At 44.0% G+C, this 17601-nt stretch overlaps 2 protein-coding genes across 6 annotated transcripts in view; one reads left to right on the forward strand and one right to left on the reverse strand.

Moving 5' to 3' along the window:
• Prpf18 (pre-mRNA processing factor 18) overlaps positions 1 to 3925 on the forward strand; it is a 33071-nt gene extending 29146 nt beyond the window's left edge. Inside the window, exon 11 of one of the 2 annotated variants that reach the window (XM_041630822.1) lies at positions 1742 to 3925. In XM_041630822.1, the coding sequence (XP_041486756.1) occupies positions 1742 to 1822 (81 nt within the window). In that variant the 3' untranslated portion in view covers positions 1823 to 3925. The remainder of the gene's footprint in view (positions 1 to 1741) is intronic. The other variant, XM_041630823.1, reaches the window with a different exon arrangement.
• Positions 3926 to 10306: 6381 nt separating this feature from the next.
• Positions 10307 to 17601, reverse strand: part of Frmd4a (FERM domain containing 4A) — a 582923-nt gene continuing 575628 nt past the window's right edge. For 3 of the 4 annotated variants that reach the window (XM_041630653.1, XM_041630652.1, XM_041630656.1), the window contains one exon: positions 10307 to 13336. In XM_041630653.1, the coding sequence (XP_041486587.1) occupies positions 13234 to 13336 (103 nt within the window). In that variant the 3' untranslated portion in view covers positions 10307 to 13233. Of the gene's footprint in view, positions 13337 to 16767; positions 16840 to 17601 lie in introns of all 4 variants that reach the window. The other variant, XM_041630654.1, reaches the window with a different exon arrangement.

The following is a 17601-nucleotide window of genomic DNA, read 5'->3' on the forward strand; positions in this document are numbered from 1 at the left end:
GGACCTGAAGTTCTTTATCCTAAAGCAGATATCTGGCTAGTGGGAGAAATATGAGGAGCAAAGTAAATTACGTGCTCTTCTTCCCACTGCTGGGAAGCTTCTTTATCATAGGAATCAGTGGAAAGAGAACCTCTCCACATTGATTCTTAGTGAGCTTGACATGGCCAATGTTTGGATCTGGGAAAGACTCAGAATGTTTCAACATCATGTCCAGATGTTGAGTCTATTAGATCATAGCTCAGTTCACAGTAGTTGATGTCTGTGTTAGCAGTTTCTACTAGGAACAAACTGATTCAGTTTGTTTTTGATGATTTCAGTGAATTTATGAGAGTTACTTGGTGTGGGCACAGCAGTAAACATGTTGTGAGCTCCAGACCAGCCTGGGAACTTGTTTGACCCTGTCTAAAATTATAGACAAAAAAACAAAAGCAAAAATAAAGTTGTTTGAATATTTAGAGTTTAAGATTTCTAAATAATGGAATTTTAGGTATCCAATGCTATTTTAACGCTTTCTTCCTAGATTTCCAGCTGTTTTCTTCTGTTACTATTTCATATAACTGTGCCCTGTAGTTTCTTCCCACTGGGTCATGAATCTCTTGTTTAAAGCTGTCCTTTCATGTCAGTTAGAGAGAAGAAGGTGGATTTGAGAAGAATATAACCTAAAATACCAGGCAATATGCTACCTGTTCATTTATAGCCAGTGCTACTATTTTAGACCTAAGTTTTATTATTTTTCTTACTGTGATGGGAACTGCGTGATTTTAATTTTTGTGAACTTAAGTGAGAAGCCTTAAAATAATTTGGTTAAAAAATTGGTATGGGTCAGTACAAGTCATTAAAATTAAACACTGCTGTTATCTGTCCTTGTTTTAATGACTAGCCAATAATGTTATAAAGATTTTAGTAAGACATTTAACAAACATTTCTTGCAAACAGGGAAATTTGGAAATTGATTAAACAATTAGTAAGATTATTTTCTGATTGTAAATTCTTCTCTAGAGAGATCTATGGTGGCTTGCTGTAAGCTTCTGCCATTGTCCTTGGCCTGTTTGTAAGCGATACAAAGAATTTGTATACAGGTTGGGAAAACATTTTTTAACCTAGTAGTGGATGAGAAAGCCAAGAAAAATTACTAAAATCTGATGGCCAACTAAGAATTTTAAAAGGTCAGATCAAAGGATAAGTTGAAAGAGAAACATCTCCTGCAGTGGTTGTCCTGGGCACTTAGGGCTTAATTCTTGGAGCCTGTTTGAGGAGGGCTGAATTGTTAGGTGGTAGAGTTGTGCATTTTTACTGCTGTAAATACTCCATTTGTCTGAGTGTTCATATATTCAAATATAGATAGAAAAATGTATTTCCAGTTTCTTTGCTCCTAATTTCTTTTGTTTTAAAAAGTTTCAAACAAAAAATTGTAGTTATATAGATGTAAAATTTCCATGACTTGAATGGACGAGGTCATTTTTTATTTATCCCAGTAGTTTCTATAGCTTCTTTAACTCTGGAGATGGGGAAAACTTTTCTGAGAGAACCGCATCCTTGAACATGCTTCTCTCCACCCCGACTCAGAATGCCTATCATACTTCATTGACAGAGTTGTTATAAGCAGTGCCCATGAATAAACATTGATCTAGGAACTGATGGTGATGCTTTATTTTGGTAGGGACATTGACTAAGTACTACAGAGAAAGGCAGTGGAATTAGTACAGTCGTGTCATAATGAACCTTTATTTTATGTTCTTAGGGACTGAAGAGGTTAATGACAATTTGCCAAAAGCACTTTCCTACGGATCCATCAAAATGTGTGGAGTATAATGCGCTATGAGATGTATGTACGCTGTGCACATAACATGTGCGCGTAGCAAGAAGCCTAGGCAAGCAGCATGTGGACTTCTGGCCTTACCACAGCAGCAAAGAAAGAATTCCACAGGACAGCGCCATCGGATGCAAGTCTGTGTTGGCTTTCATATGGTATTAGACTTCTAACACATTTATGTGTGTTGTTTTCATTTTAATCAGTTGAAAACTTAAGTCCTAAAGCTGTTATCCATAGTGTAGATGTGTAGACAACAACAACCAGCAAGGGGTTTGAAATGACCTTTCTCCCCGGGACCCAAAATATGTCATTAGATAATTAGAAATATTTGAGGTCAGGTTTAAGCTTTCTGTAAATTATCGTGATTTCCACATATTCCTCTTATGTAGTATTTATAGAAAATATTTTTTTGTATTTCAACAAAAGTGTGGTACCATTGAAATGTTCTTTTACAGTTCTTAAATATTTTGTGGACTTTTGTCATCTTGCAATAGAATGTAAATGCTACTGTTACGTGTTATTTTTTATTGTGTTTCAGACTTGCTTTTGTTTCTAAGCAGAGTACATTTTAGTATTTGTCATCTTTCTGGACAGATAGGATTAATAGATAGAAGGTTGGAAAGCAAAGACGGTAAATTCCACCAGCATACGTCAGAACACCAGCGCATCCAGGTGAGGGTGAGGTGATGGACATTGGGGTCAGCTGAGAGTGGCGGCCTTAGGATGGGAAAGCTGAAGAGGGCGGAGGTCCTGGCTTCGCCATGCCACACTCGGTCCTCAGTCCAATCTCACCAAATGAGGACTTGCTCTGGGTATTACAGTGTTGACCTTTGGTCATTGTGCCCACTCCCTGCTGCAGCGCTGGCAGGACTGGGTTGTTAGGTGACAGGTTGAGGGACCACACGAGGACTGGCAGCTTCTCAGCTCCATGCACTAACAGAACAGCGGTGGACAGGTGCTTTCATCTTGTCGGGCTTTGGCTTCCTTCTCTGGCACTGATGAGGGTACACACCTCACGTTATTATTGTGTAGGTAAAATGCTGAGCCCGCTGACTGGGGGAGGACAGGAGATCATTATTGCCTGGCATATATCTTATCAGTGTAGACCAAGGGCCAATAAGGCCCCGCTCTGTGGCTACGATGGGATAGTATGTACTTGTGTGATAATAACAATAATGATTGTATTAGCAGCAAGTAGTAAATGTGGAATCATTAAGTTTTTCCTGTCTTTACTTGCATCTAGGTCCAGGTTTAGAGTTGCAGAGAATGGGAGCCTGAGGCTGCTGGAGGTGGCTTAGAGTCACAGTTGCTTATTCTGGTCTCTCTTTAGAAAGAGTGAAAGCCACTTTGGGCTTCTTGAGGTCCAAGGCTGTGCATAGATATGACAGTCTCTGCCAGTTACTTGCAGGGAGGTAGGTGTCTGTCTTGGTTTGAATCAGAGTCCTCGTCGTCCCCTCCCCCGCACACTGTAGAACAAGTCTTTTCTTATGATTAAATTGGGTAGAACTCTGAGGGATTTATTTGACAATGAGAAACCTTGATGAGATGTGCAACAAGTCCCTACCTGTGACATGTGGTTTTGTTATGAAGGTCTTTATGAATATTACAGGATAATGCCTTATTATAACTATTACTGGATAATAATTTATTTATTATCGCTGTCAGGTCACAGCATGGAAAGTGATTTTATGTTGTCTTCCTTTCTGTTATTAATGTTCCACATGAAGAAGAAACTGTATCATGCGACTTCAGTACTTCGTAAACTTGATCATTGTGGGCTGGTTTTGGTTTTGTTGTTTTAAGAGGAGGGTATGTATTCTATAGGACTATGATGTGACTTTAGTCTTTCTGAGTTAGGGTGGAAGGAAGCATGTTTAAATACGTGGCTTTCAGAAAAGTTTTTTATGTCTGAAATTAAAGAAGCTATATAGATACTCCTAGAATATGTAGAAAATGATATTTCATTCAAGTCATGGAAATTTTACTTCTGCATATACTCTGTATTTTGTTTCAGATTTTTTAAAACAATAAAGATATACTTTTCCTTTTAAACAGTCACAGTTCTAATTAACTATATTTCTTCCTCCCTCTCCATCCTTCCATTCACAAGAACTGGGATTTTCTGTATTCAAATTTAATAAAAACACTTTTTTCTTTAGAAATGAATGCAGGTGCTCCTTGACTCAGTGTAGGATTAGTCCTGATCATATAGGTGAACATACAGTCCATTGAAAATGCATTTCATGTCCGTAACTTAATCAGCTTGATCTAGACTGTTTTAAATGTGTTCAGAACACTTGGCCTGTGGCTAGGTAAAGCCATCCAATACAGAGCCCATTTTTATACTTAAGCATTAAAGTTCATGTACTATTTTGGATGTTGTATGCTGCTATAGATTAGTATCCGTCGTTTTCTCTGAAGATCAAGTTTGAGGGATCCTTGTGGAGGAACCACTACCCAGCATCAAGAGAAGATTGTCCTGTGTGTGACTGGCTGGGGAAGAGACCCACAAGTTAGTGTTCCAGAGTACAGTTATACAGTGCTTTCTGCTGTCACACGGTGGAAGATGAGCTGACAGATTTTTTCTGTCATTGTAACAGCCTGTAGGGGGCAGTCTAGAATAGCAGTGATTTTCGTGTTTGGGGGGTGGGGACTAAGGAAATAAAGCAGGGGCCTTGTCGAGATGTTGTAGGAGGGAGAGTGAGGTCCTGGGAGAGCAGAAGGAGGCAGGCAGAGGTCACTAACAGAACTGGGGAATCTGTCATGATGCCTGCAGGGACTGGCAAGTAGCCCGATAGTGGTAGGCCTTGTAGTTTGGAGCCCTTCCTTCTGGCACTTTTTAACCTAGTTCAGTACTTGAACCACTCTGGAGTTTGACCTCAGTAAATCATTTCAGGATGCAAACCTTTGTTATTGCTGTTGAAAAGGAATTCTGGAAATCAACAGCCTGGGAAAGATGAGATAGGTTTCCCTCAGTCTTCGTGGGGCTTAGATTTGGACATTCATGTCTAGTTCCTTTCCTGGCCCACAGCCCCACTAATGCCTCTCACCACAGAAGGGAAGCCTGAGTGAAAGGGAATCTCAAGTTAAGCTTTAAGTTTCTTTTGTCTGGGCATCTTGAGCGGATAATTTAATGGATTGTACTGCCTCCCTGCTGCAGTCTTCTCCCACGAATCCCCTGAAAGCATAACTTTATCCTCTGGAAATTTATGGTATGGCATCGTATTGGGAATCTTGAGCCGAGAAGCACTTTCTCACGGTGTGTTGATGGAAGAGTTTCCAGCTGTCCGGAGCGCCGAGGCCAGCGCAGTCTCCAGAGGGTCACTTTGGGAAACTGCTGTGGCAACTGGTTTTCATCCCAGGCTCTGCAGTTGCACTGACTCAATTTTAACCACTGGAACTTTAATGGTTAACAATAACCCAAAGTCTTTTGAAATTTTACAAACAAGTTCTGGCGGTGTGGAATAGCTAGGGAGGCTGTGTGGCTGGCTAGCAGCGACAGCTGTGTGGGAGCTAACCCAGCCAAGATTCTGGAGTTGTGCTCGTTACAAAAAAGGGTTTAGACAATAGCCAACATAGTTTACTATTAAGGCATTGACTATTTGTGTATTTTCCACATTTTAAACTGGGGTACTTTACCCAGCATGCTTGAACTAATCCGTGCCCCGCCGATTATGGCTGTATTTTAACTAGGCCACTTCTCTTTGTTTAGCTTCTTCCCTGTCCCTAAGCCCTGCTCTGAAATCACTGTCAGCCACCCCTGTCCCGCCTCATTGGCCAGGCTTAGTGCATACCTTCACGCAAAGGAGAGCAGCGGCTCTGGCTCCAGAGTTTCCATTTTCTTTTTGGGTGTTAACTTAGTGATCTCAGCTTCATTCACTAAGCTTCCTGCATGGCAGCTAAGTCATTCCCACAGGCTTGCAGCTGCAGTTTTACAATCTGCCAAAACCAAATTGCCTTTGCCCTGGGAGTGCTCTCCTTTGAAGACTCAGAAAACGTTATGACCTACAGGTGTTGCAACCTGGGCTTGGCGGAGACTTTCTGTCCCGTGAAGGAGTTGAAGTTGTAGATCGGAGTGTTTCTGACAGTCACAGCAAATAGTGAATGCTTCAAGGCCCAGTATCATATAGACACACATGCATAGGACAGGAACAAGCACTGCCTGGCCGTGTTGGATGTGTTCCTAGTCTGGATTTTGTTGATTTTTTTGGTGTTTTGGTGGTGGTAGTGGTGGTTGGTGGTGGGTGGGTGTTGCAGCCCATGAAGATCTCAGAAGACAACCTCAGGCAGGTCCTCATCTTCTACTTTGTTTGAGACAGTTAGATCTCATGTTTGCCTCTACATGCTCTGGGCTAGCTGGCACACAGGTTCTGGGGTTCTTCTCCAGCTCCCATCCTTTTGTAGGAGCTCTGTAGTTCCAGGTTCATTCCTGTGTGTGTGTCCAGCTTCTGTGTGGATATTAGGGATTCAGACTTGGGTCCTCATGATTGTATATCGGGTGCTTTTGCCAACTGAGCATCTTCAGCCCTTGTGTTTCTTTAAAAACATGTTCTGGTTGTGGGCTCTCAGTTGACGGCTTACTAATACATTGTGAACGCTACTGATACAAGGAATCACCCGCTGACTAAGGAGGGAACCGCTTGTTTGGTGATGTAGAACAAGAGTTTAGTCCTCTTTAATGCACAGATAACACTTGACTCTTACGGTTGGCATGAAACTTAGCAGATAGAAAGTGTTGAATACTTTGTTAAGTAAGTCTCAGCTAAGCTAGATTTGCTTGGTTTTGTGTTTATGTGTTTTCCCAATTTGGAGATCGTATCCTTTGATTGACTTCCTACGTTTGACTTGTTCAGTGGAAGTTTAGGTTTCTAGTATTTACTCTTTGATGTAGTTGTGATTTGTGGGAGTTGTTCCACTTTGCATGAACTCTTTGCATGCATTTCTTGTTGAATATAAATTTCTGTAGAGACTATACCAAGGTGAATGTAAGGTACTTAAACATTCAGGTCCAGGAGACCTTTCAAGGAGTCCCATGGAGCTTATTCTAATGCACATGCCTGCTTTGGGGATTTGAGAGTTTGGTTTCTCTACATCTCATCACATCTGAAGTGTCTTCTGTCACCTTCATTTTAACTTAGTGTTCTACTGTGAATTTAACTCGTGTTTGCCTGATGACCAACCCAGCTTCAAAGCCCTTTATGACGACCCTAATCAAGACTGACTTCATGTCTGTTGTTAACTGTTGAGCTCTGTCCATTTTCTTGCATTTTTTTCTGTATACATTCTTTTAGACATGGGTATTGTATGTCTCCCAGACTGACTGTTATGCTAAATAATGGTTAATGGAAGAGACCTAATCTTGTGACGACCAGCTTGGATATTGCTATAACCTTTCCAGCTATCTTTATGTGATAGATCCCATAAAAATCAAGTCACATATCATTTTTTTAAACATTTATGAAAGATTTAGTTTTATGTTCCTATTTTGCTAGCACATATACAGGCATGCCACACTTGGGTAGCGCCTCTGGAAGTCAGAACGGTGTCTGCTCCCATAGAAGTGGAGTTACAGATGGTATGAGCTGCTGTATAGGTGCCGGGAACTGAATCTGGGCCCCGTGCAAGAGCAGCAAGTGCTTTTAGTCACTGAGCCATCTCCAGCCCAGTACATCAGTTTAATGTCACTTTTTTTCTCTTGTTTAGTAGTATCATTATAGTGGCATTCCTACAAGCATAGAATTTGAAAGAAGAGGGAACTGGGAATGTTTGTACTTGCTGTAAAATTCTAGTGTTTTGTTATTGGTTTATTTGTATGTGTCTGAGTATAAGCGCACGTGTGTGGGAAAATGCACACCCTTGCACATTTGTGGAGGCAGAAGAGGGTCTCCTATCCTTTGAGCCAAATCTCTCTGATTCTGGGGCTCACAGGTTTCCTCAAGTGCTTTTGAGATCACTGTATCCTGACTCCCTTTTGCCGGTCTCACTGTGAGGTGGCCTCACCTTTTTCTCACACCAGTTGAATTTGGAAGCAATCTTAAGAACAGTATCTGCAAGCTTCCCGGAATTTCTTCTCACCAGACCTGGAGGAAATGGTGCTGCCCTTTTTGTCCTGGCTGAATCTTTGTCCCTGTTTTCCTGTCACTCTCTGGTAAATGAATGAGTTTGTATTTTCTCCCCATCTCCCACAATGAAATATAAATCTCCCAGGATGAGCATTCATATCTGTTTTGTTTAGTGCAGGTGTGGGAAGAAAAAAGAACAGTCAGGGATGACTGCTGGGAGGATGGATCTGCTCTAAGTCGAGAAGGAAGGCCTTTGGTGGAGCACATTTGGAGGGGACGGGCAAGAGTCCAGTGCTGTACATCATCACGTTAAACACCTAGCTGCTGAGGCGGCAGTAGGAGGCACAGATTGAGGGAAGAGGTCCAGGATGGGTGGAGAAGACTAGTGTCGTCGGCATAGCAACCATGAGGTCAGATGTGAGTGTTAACAGTTTGAATCTGAAGTGTTCCCAGCAGGCTTGTGTCTGGATGCTTGGTCCCCAGACAGTTGTGCTCTGTTGGGAGGTCGTGGAGCTTTTGGGATGTGGAGCCTTGGTGGTATATGTAGCTCACTAGAGGTGGTCTTTGATGTTTAGATCTGCCTCTTGTTCCAGTATTGCCTTTTATGTCCTGGTCAGCCAAGAAGCGAGATGCCTTTGCTCACAAGGACTTGCCACCACACCTAACCTGCGATGAGGGACTGAAGTCTCGAAAACTGAGGCAAATAAAGCCTTCTTCCCTCAGATTGTTTCTCTCAGATATTTTGTAATAATGATGAGAAAATACAGGAAGCCCCCCAAAAAGTAATTGTCAGGAGTAAGGGAGTCCAAGAACAGAGCTGTGGGACACTTCAAGGTTAGGGAGGTGAAGATAAGGAGAATGTGGTCAGCATGAAGGACCAAGCAAGTCAAGCAAGGAACACTGTCTACATTTAGCGCCTGCTGGTAAGTTGCATACAATGACAAAAGAGAATTAACTATGCATTTGGCATCATGAGACGTCACCTCAGGTGTGTGTGTGTGTTGTTTGTGCACCTCTAGTCCTTATTGAACCTGTCAACAGTATTACAGTGTAGACCTTTCTGATCTTGCCTGAGTAGTGACTCTGCTGGGAGCTTGGCTTTGTGTAAACCAGGCAGGTTATATACCTCAGTACCTCTTCCACCTTTTCCTGCACTCAGAGGCCAACTCCTTGAACAAGGTCTGAATGAGAGCTTCTGTCTAGTGTGTCAATTCTTTGGGAATTGGCTTAGTCTCCTCCTGGCTTCATGCTGGTGGAAGTCCCTTGTTCTTGAGATACCCATCCGGTGCTACTTGGCCTTATCCACGAGCACCTAAACTTTAGAGGACACGGGTTCTGTGCCAGTCTGCAATGCCTTGATGGAGGCCACTGTCGCTCACCAGTCCTCAAGTGGGTCTTGCACACTCCTCTTTGGATAGTTTCGTGTAAGTGTTTTTTTAAATATATATTCTGGGATGGCAAGGACTGGATATTTTTAGTATTTTCTACAGGATTAGGGTGTTTGTGTTCAAAATAGAAACCTGAATTATCTTGTTGACATTATGCAAGGAGAGAGGAAGAGTGATTGTGTGCACGCGCACACGTAAAAGGAACATGAAGCATGAGACGGTGCCATCTTCCTGGGTTTCAGTTGTTTTCATGTGATGGAGCTTAGGGCATAGGCTCATTTCTGACATCTTTATGGATAACAAGAGGCCTTTTTTTTTCAAGTGTAGATTATTTTGGGATGTTCTGATACTTTTCCTAAGAAGCCTCCGAGGCAGTTCCAGAGTTGAGGGAGTTGTCAACACTGTCCCTTTAGTTCGCTTTCAGACAGGGCCAGCGTCTAGTGCATTGTTACTCTTGCTGGCAAGCTTTAGCCTTACTCTAGTGATCAGGAAGGGCTTTCCATCCAGGGTGTTCCTGGAGGCTAGACTTCTAGTTTCCTGCTAGGAAAGAGATGTCTGTGAGGTCAGGGTCAGGGATACAGTTGTAGCAGTCTGCTGAAGCAAGACAGTAGCCGTATGCCTTAATTGGGGGACTTCTGTAAATGCAGTAGGCTGTTGCTTCAGTGCTATGATTTAGAGGAAGATAATTTAAGAGAAAACTAGCCTCTACCAACTCAGCAAGCTTGCCTTTCTTTCTGGAAGCCAACAATACCCTGCATAACAGCACTCAAGCTGCAGGCAAAATGGGTGTGAATTTAAAGCCACCCTGGGCTATATAGTAAGTTCCAGGCTGGCAGGGACTGTAGAGTGAGTCTGTGTGTTGGGGTGGGGGTAGTGGGTATCACATACACCCCACACACATATATTTGGGGAATACCATGAGTAGACTGATGATGTTTGTTTTTGAAAAAGAGCCCAGTGCACCTGACACAGATTCTGGAGCATGGCTACACATTTGTCATTTAGAAACAAACAGTGTCCAAGAGGCAGCTGGGGTGTTTTCATTTTGAAAATGCTTTAATAAGTGTTGACAACACTGTTCTGCAAAATGTAAAGGTACTATACAAATCCTTAATACAAAAAGAATAAATTAAAAGCAGATTTCTCTTTTAATTCTGCAACTTTGTCTACAACATACATCTTTTTCATTGATTACCGTTGAACAGAATCCAGTAAAATCATTTTACATGCTCTACAGTCAGTCTCAGGAGCGACCTAATCTTTCCCTGTTATTAAACTAGAGTCCATTTTACACAACTTGTAATAAACGATTGACTTTACACCTAGTTAACTAAGCAGTAATTGGTCATCTGATAGCACCTGGATGAGGTTTGCTATATTTAGAACTAAACTAATACTGAATGAAAACAAATTGGGCTTTTAACAGTTTCAACACTCACCTGCATATAACAAAATAAACAACCTGGCTCACAACAGAGTCTTCTGGCTGAAACAGGCAATTTCTTACATGTACCCAAAGAATCCAGTAGGGGCGTTAGACCAGACTGGGGGCTTCATATCTCATCTTCCTTTAAAGAAATAGGATCTGTAAAGCATCTGCAGGTGCTTGAATACAACACCCAGAGTGTTCCCCACCACACTGACCATGTATGTCCGTCTCAAAGGACTTAAGCTTATTATGTACATTGTATTAACTGAACACAGCTAAACAGTAAAACCTGTTTTACTTAATCTCGGTCCTTACTACCAGACTCTCCTGATGGTGTTCACAGCTCCCATACAATTCCTCTCTGCTCCCCAAATGTATTACATTTTAGATTCTTTCTGCCTCTCTCGTTGATCCAACCGAATTCAGAACTGATTTTCAAACTGCTGTCTATGTTATAACCTGTAACCATGTAACCTTGTCTTATTCTTTGTTTCCCTTTGGACTTTTCCTGCTGCACCATAGTTCAATCTAATTATTCAGGCATCTCTTTTTGGAAGTAAAAAAAATTGACCCAATGTATCATATTTCCTATTAGGGAAGGAAGGGGGAAAAAAATCCCCAAATAAACCTGCCTTTTGTAGCTCTGACCATCATACTAGGAACAAAAAAAGGTAGCCCCCATCTCCGTCAAGCCCTGGGTTCATTTGTACCATTATCAGTTCCTACCAATCCTACAGGGTTACGCCTACAAGTGTCCGGAAGAGTGCTGTTTCTGAAAGCTGGGATCATCAAGCCAGCCGTGCCCAGCGCTGGGGTACCTGGCCTTGAATGGGCCTCAGACCGCATGGTATGAATGCCTCTGACTGTGGAAACGCTCCCACTTGACTTCCAGAACTTTCCAAGCCACGGCAGAGTGAGCCACAGGGTTGGTCCTTCCCCTCCTGGGCTGGTGGAGTCTACTGTTGTTCTCGGATTCACTTACATGAACAAAAGTCTTTCTTTTGATGCCACAGCTAACTTTAGATCTGCTTTCCCACAGGAAGTCATCACAAAGGCGACCCCGCAAGCCCCGCTTACATTCACATGTACTACCTCCATGAAAACTCTGGTTTCATCTTGAGTAACCCGGCTAAGACTGTTCACTGGTTCATCATTATAAAATTTCGAGGCCTTTGAAGATCGATGGCTTTTGGTTGTGTGTTAAGCATAGCTCAAAACACATGTAAACGAGCAGCTTGCACGCATGCTTTTTTTTTTTTTTTTTTTTTTGCCTTCTTTTCTCCTCTTGGTATCTGTGGACAGAGGTGGTAAATCAAAGTCATGGATACTGCTGGAGGTGAATGGGCCCTTTAGGAGCTGAGTTGCTTCAACTCTGCTCTGCCTGCCGGCTGGTAGACACATAAAATTCTTCCTACCTAAGGGCGTACTTGGGTTCTTACTAAGTGACACACAGGAGAGGTCCATCTGAGTTCTTTGTCACACAAGTGCTAACAAACAAAATGAGCCACAACAGTAAAACACTTGGATAGACCGCAATGTGCTTTTTCCCTTGGTTTCCCATAAAAAAGAAAATGAAACGCCTTGTACAAAAAAGAAAGGTTACACTTTTACTGGCTGTTTTAACGAGTGAGACCTGCTTTTGGCAATGATCACCTTTAGCTTCCGACCAATCCGAAAAGGAAAGCAGCTTGGGAGGTGCAGGCTGAGGCCCCTTCGTAGGGCGCTCCTTCCAGTCTGTTTCCCTTCACGCCCAGACAGATTCTGCGTCTGCCAGGCCAGCCAAGTCTCCTCCATCTTCACTGTCCCGTTGGGTTCATTTCCAGGCTCTCGGGGGTCGGGAGAAGTGGGCGGGACAGCAGATGGCTCACGACGGGACACGATTTACAAATGGTTGACTCACTTGTGCTGCATAGAAGCAGTTTGGAACTGAGGAGTTTCACTGCAGAGAAGGTGTGTTCCTCTTGGCCCCTCCTATCTGTTTATTGTTGAATGTGTCTAATCTTTGGCAGCATAGACCCGCTCGTGATCCTCCGACGCGTCTCTGAAGCGCTGGTCCTCCTTAGGTTCTTTTGCAGGCTGTCTCACTACAGAACAGAGACTATCTCAGGTGTAAACTGAATGTCCCCACGAGGCAGCCTCTCTTCTCTGTGGTGGCAGCTGATGCAGCGATACAGTCTCTGCACAGACAGGTCTTTCTTTTTTCTCTTCTCTACCAACGCTTCTCTTCCACAGGAATTGCATATGTCGGCTTCCCTGACAGTTCCTGGCCTGGGCTGTCATGGCAGGGGGAAACCACCAAGGTGCCATTGAGGATTGCTGTCTGGCTCTCTGGGTAAGAGAGCCAGGGGACACACAGTGGGATCGGAACTTTCCAGAATGTCTCCTCAGTCAGGTTTTTGAGGGTGAAGGGGATGTGGAGACAGGAGAAACAAGTGCCAAGGGCCGAAGCTGGTGCAGGTGACAGTGTGTCTGGGTAAGGCAACTGAGAGGCAGTGAGGTGACTCGGAATGGCGTGCGGCGGTCAGAACAGGCCGGGCTGGCTCACACGAGGGTCCCGGGCTTGGCTTTTTCCTGCCCGTACCATTGGACATCAGCTAGCTCTGGATAGAGGGAGGAATCCAGGAAGCAGCTATCACTGTAGCTCCTGTGGGCCCAAGAAGAGATGGTGAGTTAGAGGGGAGAGCAGCACAGACGGGCCACGTTCAGGGTGCTGGCGGAGGGGCAGGCCCGAGTCTGGCTGTGCTGCTGCTGGCCTGGGGAGCTCACAACTGTGGGGACCTTTCAGAGTCCCATACATGATTATCAGGTGCAGCCAGGGCTGAGGAGCCCCTGGGACTATATTATTCCTCAGGATGATTTCCTATGTGACAGTCAGCGGCTTGCCTTACATCGGACCCAAGGGTCTGCACTTTGGAGGTAAATTTATCACTGTCCTGGAACAACATTCAAAATGTGCCTTTTAAAAAAAATATTATTTATTGGTTCTTTGACACAGGGTTTCTCTCTGTAGTCCTGGCTGTACTGGAACTAGCTCTTGTAGATAGACCAGCCTGGCCTTGAATTCACAGAGATCCTCCTACCTCTGCCTCTGCTAGGATTAAAGGCATGTGCCACCACCACCCAGCTATGCTTTTTAAATCAATAATGTGATTTTTATGAATGGATTTTTAAAATCATACAGGGACTGGGCCTGTAGCTCAGTGGTAGACAGTGTGTTTAGCATGTAGCAGTCCTGCCCTTGATGCTCAGCACCAAAAATAGTAAAAAGTCAAGATAAATTTCCCTCTACATAGAAAAATGTACATAGGAGAAAAGAGAAAGTTCTTTGGTAAGTATTGTTAGTAGATTAAATGGGAGCGATTCCTAGGTATCAACAGTAGCTCACACAGAGGAGCGGCTGCAGCCCTACTCACTCAAAGAGATTCCAGCTCCTTCTAAACTGCCTTTAGTTCCCATGCCTGGCACCAGAAGAGATGCTGAGCCATTCTAAAGAGCATCTCAAAGCCTCCCAAGTCAACTAACCTGAAGACCACCAGCCACCCTCACTACTGTCTCATTTGCTCACTTCTCCAGGAATACACTGAGGATTAATACTTGGTAAATATCCCTCATCTGACCTAGCAAAGTCCATGAAAGCTAGAAAAACCCCAAGGCATCTGTGACAGCCCTGCACTCGGAGCCCTGGAAATGCATGAGGTTAATTCTGATTAAATACAGCGTTAGAAGCAAAGGCAAGGCCTTAGTTATGGCACTGGTCATTGGGGGTCTTTGTGTGTATCTGTATTTGGGGGTAAACAAGTGGATGACTTTATACTCATGCTGCAAACATTGGCTCCTCACTGCAAAACTGGCTTTTGTAAACTGTGTCAAAGGAACCAAGAATTTTTAATGGGAAAAGGCGGTTGGAAGCACGGAGTGCTCCAGGGTGCCCTTGCACCTGCCAGAGGGGACACGTGACGTAGGACCGCCCTTCTCCAGCCACACTCACTGGCTCAGAGATGGCTAAGTAGCTTTGAGAGAACGAGGGTATTTATTTCCTCCCCGTGGCTGGAAGCACTAGTGAGCTCTACCCAGCTTAACTGCTTGCACATGCTCATCTGCTTAAGCTTATCGAGTTGGTCCCCCTTTCCTATGCAGCGAATACTGGCACAGCTTCCTAGATTCTTCTAGAAGTTTGTTTCTGATAAAATCGCGATGTGGGCCTACTAGGGACTTCATTTTCCTGACTGCAGTGTTGGATACAGGAGTCACACAAGTGTTTCTGAAGGGACACCTGGGACGGGCTCCGAGGAAGTGAAACAGTGAACACTGAGCACACACCACAGGCTCTGCGAAGTCATGCATTGCTTTGTTTCACCTGGGATATCTCACACGGTATCACCTAGTCACGCCTTACAGAATACATGCTGGAAACAACACCATTTCTCTCTCACACAGCTCAATGTCATAGAACGTGTTTGAGTCTGGGGTTAAATCCACTTTTTAAAAAAGTGAGTAATCACTAAATACTGAATGATGCCTTATCTCCATTCCCACTGAGACTTGAGAAGTGGGATTTAAGTCACCGAGCCAACTGGCTGGACACTGAGGGATTGGTGAATAGTGCCGTAGGTCGGTGGCCATAAAGCCAGGGTGATGAGACCTCTGTCAGCATGGCTCTGCTGGCTGGGTGTGAGCTGCTACCCATTTTGAAATGACTCGACCACATTCTCATGGGAGCTTTTTAAGTGCGCGTCTCAGGACTCCGCTGCCACCCGCTGCCATCCATCACTCAGCACAGCTTAGTCCCTTCTTATTGGAGGGGAAGAGTGACTCGAATTCAAGTGTTCTGGTGACGTCATTTCAGTCCCTTCACTGTCACCAGAGCATGAGCTGTCCCTCTTCTCCCCTGCTTTCCTCATCCACAATTGGCCAACTGTACAAATTGTTCCTGGTCTTGTCCTAGCCTACATTCCAAGCTCAATCCCTGCTCTGCACTCCTCTACTGTATCAAACACCCACCCCCACCCCCGGCACAAGAGCCCTGCCTGAATCCACACCCGTGGCTTTTTATCTTGGCTTCTCTCTACCTCCCCACTCCGCTGCAGTTCTTTAAAGCCAGGCTCACGAAGCGAGTGTGAGAACGAAAAGGCATCTCTTGTCTGAATCTTTTCAGCATTTTAATTTGTAGAGCACTCAGTACTTTCATGTGGCATTTCTTCCTCAGGGCTCAGTTTTGTCTCTGTTTTGTTTTGCTGGGACTTTCCCCTACTTCTGCATGCACCCTTATCATTGTGGTGTTCCCGGTGTGCTTTTTAGTTTCAGTGCTGCAGGGTTAGTTACTTAGACTTTCAGGACCCACTGCCTTGTGCTTGTGATAATAGAGCCTTACGGATTTCAGCGGTACAGCAGCCGTGGTGGTGTCTGGGAGTCCTTCAGAGCTCCCAGCTGGTAGTGGTGACTTACAAACCACATTTTGAAAAACAGGACTCTAAGATATTTGTTGCAACATACAACAGTCACTGAAAAGTGGTAGGATGCAGTTACAGTAGTTTGGGTATTTTTTTTAATATTTATTTATTTATTATGCATACAATATTCTGTCTGTGTGTACGTCTGCAGGCCAGAAGAGGGCACCAGACCTCATTACAGATGGTTGTGAGCCACCATGTGGTTGCCGGGAATTGAACTCAGGACCTCTGGAAGAGCAGACACTGCTTTTAACCACTGAGCCATCTCTCCAGCCCCCTAGTTTGGGTATTTTAAACAGTAGTGGTGCTGTTTTTATGGCTACGACTTACAAACCTGGTAAACAACAAACCTCTACTTTTTTTGTATTTAAAGCCTAGAAAGTCTAAATATACTATGGGGGGAGTACTTGTGGGAAGAATGGGGACCATCCTACATCTGATGTAAAAACACACATCCAAACATATAGCTCCACATGTATCTAGAAATAAAACATAAAAATAATAGCTTCCACACCATCCAGACATTTCCTACTGGAAACTCTGACATGGGCAGAAGCCGCACATATGCAGGACATCTGGATCATACACTCGTGGGCAGTAAGAACAAAACGTTCCCTTACAATACCTCTATTCATCAGTACTTTGGTGAGTTGGAGACTCAGACCCATCCATGATGGGAGAGTTTTCTGTTGCTTCTCTGAACAAAGGAAAGCGGAAGGAGGAAGAGAAGAGAGTTGATGTTACATAGAAGAACTGGTACACATGATTAGTAGCTTATTAACACACTGGAGAGACCCAATGACCATATGCCCATGAGTCCGGCACTGGAAGAGTCACACAACCTTGAGTCTCCATCGCTGAGCGACAAGACCTCATTAGGCATGTTAGGAAGGCAAGCGGTGGCAATTTTTACCCATCATCTCGTTTTCTTATCACATTATTCGTGAATAATTCACAATCTGGCAAAACACCGGACTTCAAGAACAGTATCTTTGTGTTTCCAGTTTGTCTTGTGCCCTTACTGGCTACATGTGACAAAGAAGGCAAGTCCAAGGGCTCACTTGAGTGAGTGGGCGTGGGACGGATGCTTGTAACTCAGAGCCTATTATTAGTCAGGTGATGCAGTCATATAGCTGAATCAGATAAAACTGGGCATGACCCAGGAACTGGAGAGGGTCCCCAGAGGATTCCAAGGTTCCTATTTGGATGGTGTGGTTTAACCACTAAAGGCACACAGAGGCGTCACTCTTGTATGAGTTAGTCCTGGGGGACTCTTCGACCCTGAGCCAAGAAGCTGTCTGGATTTAGAGGCTACGGGAGTTAGTCCTGGGGGACTCTTCGACCCTGAGCCAAGAAGCTGTCTGGATTTAGAGGCTACGGTTGTAGAGGACGGTATGAACAAGTGTCTCAGTGATTTGTAATAAAAACAGAGGAGTGGACATGAGAAACACAGTGGATA

This window comes from Microtus oregoni, unplaced genomic scaffold, assembly GCF_018167655.1.
Source record: "Microtus oregoni isolate MIOR12 unplaced genomic scaffold, Mior012 000035F_ref0000213, whole genome shotgun sequence".
Taxonomy (NCBI): domain Eukaryota; kingdom Metazoa; phylum Chordata; class Mammalia; order Rodentia; family Cricetidae; genus Microtus; species Microtus oregoni.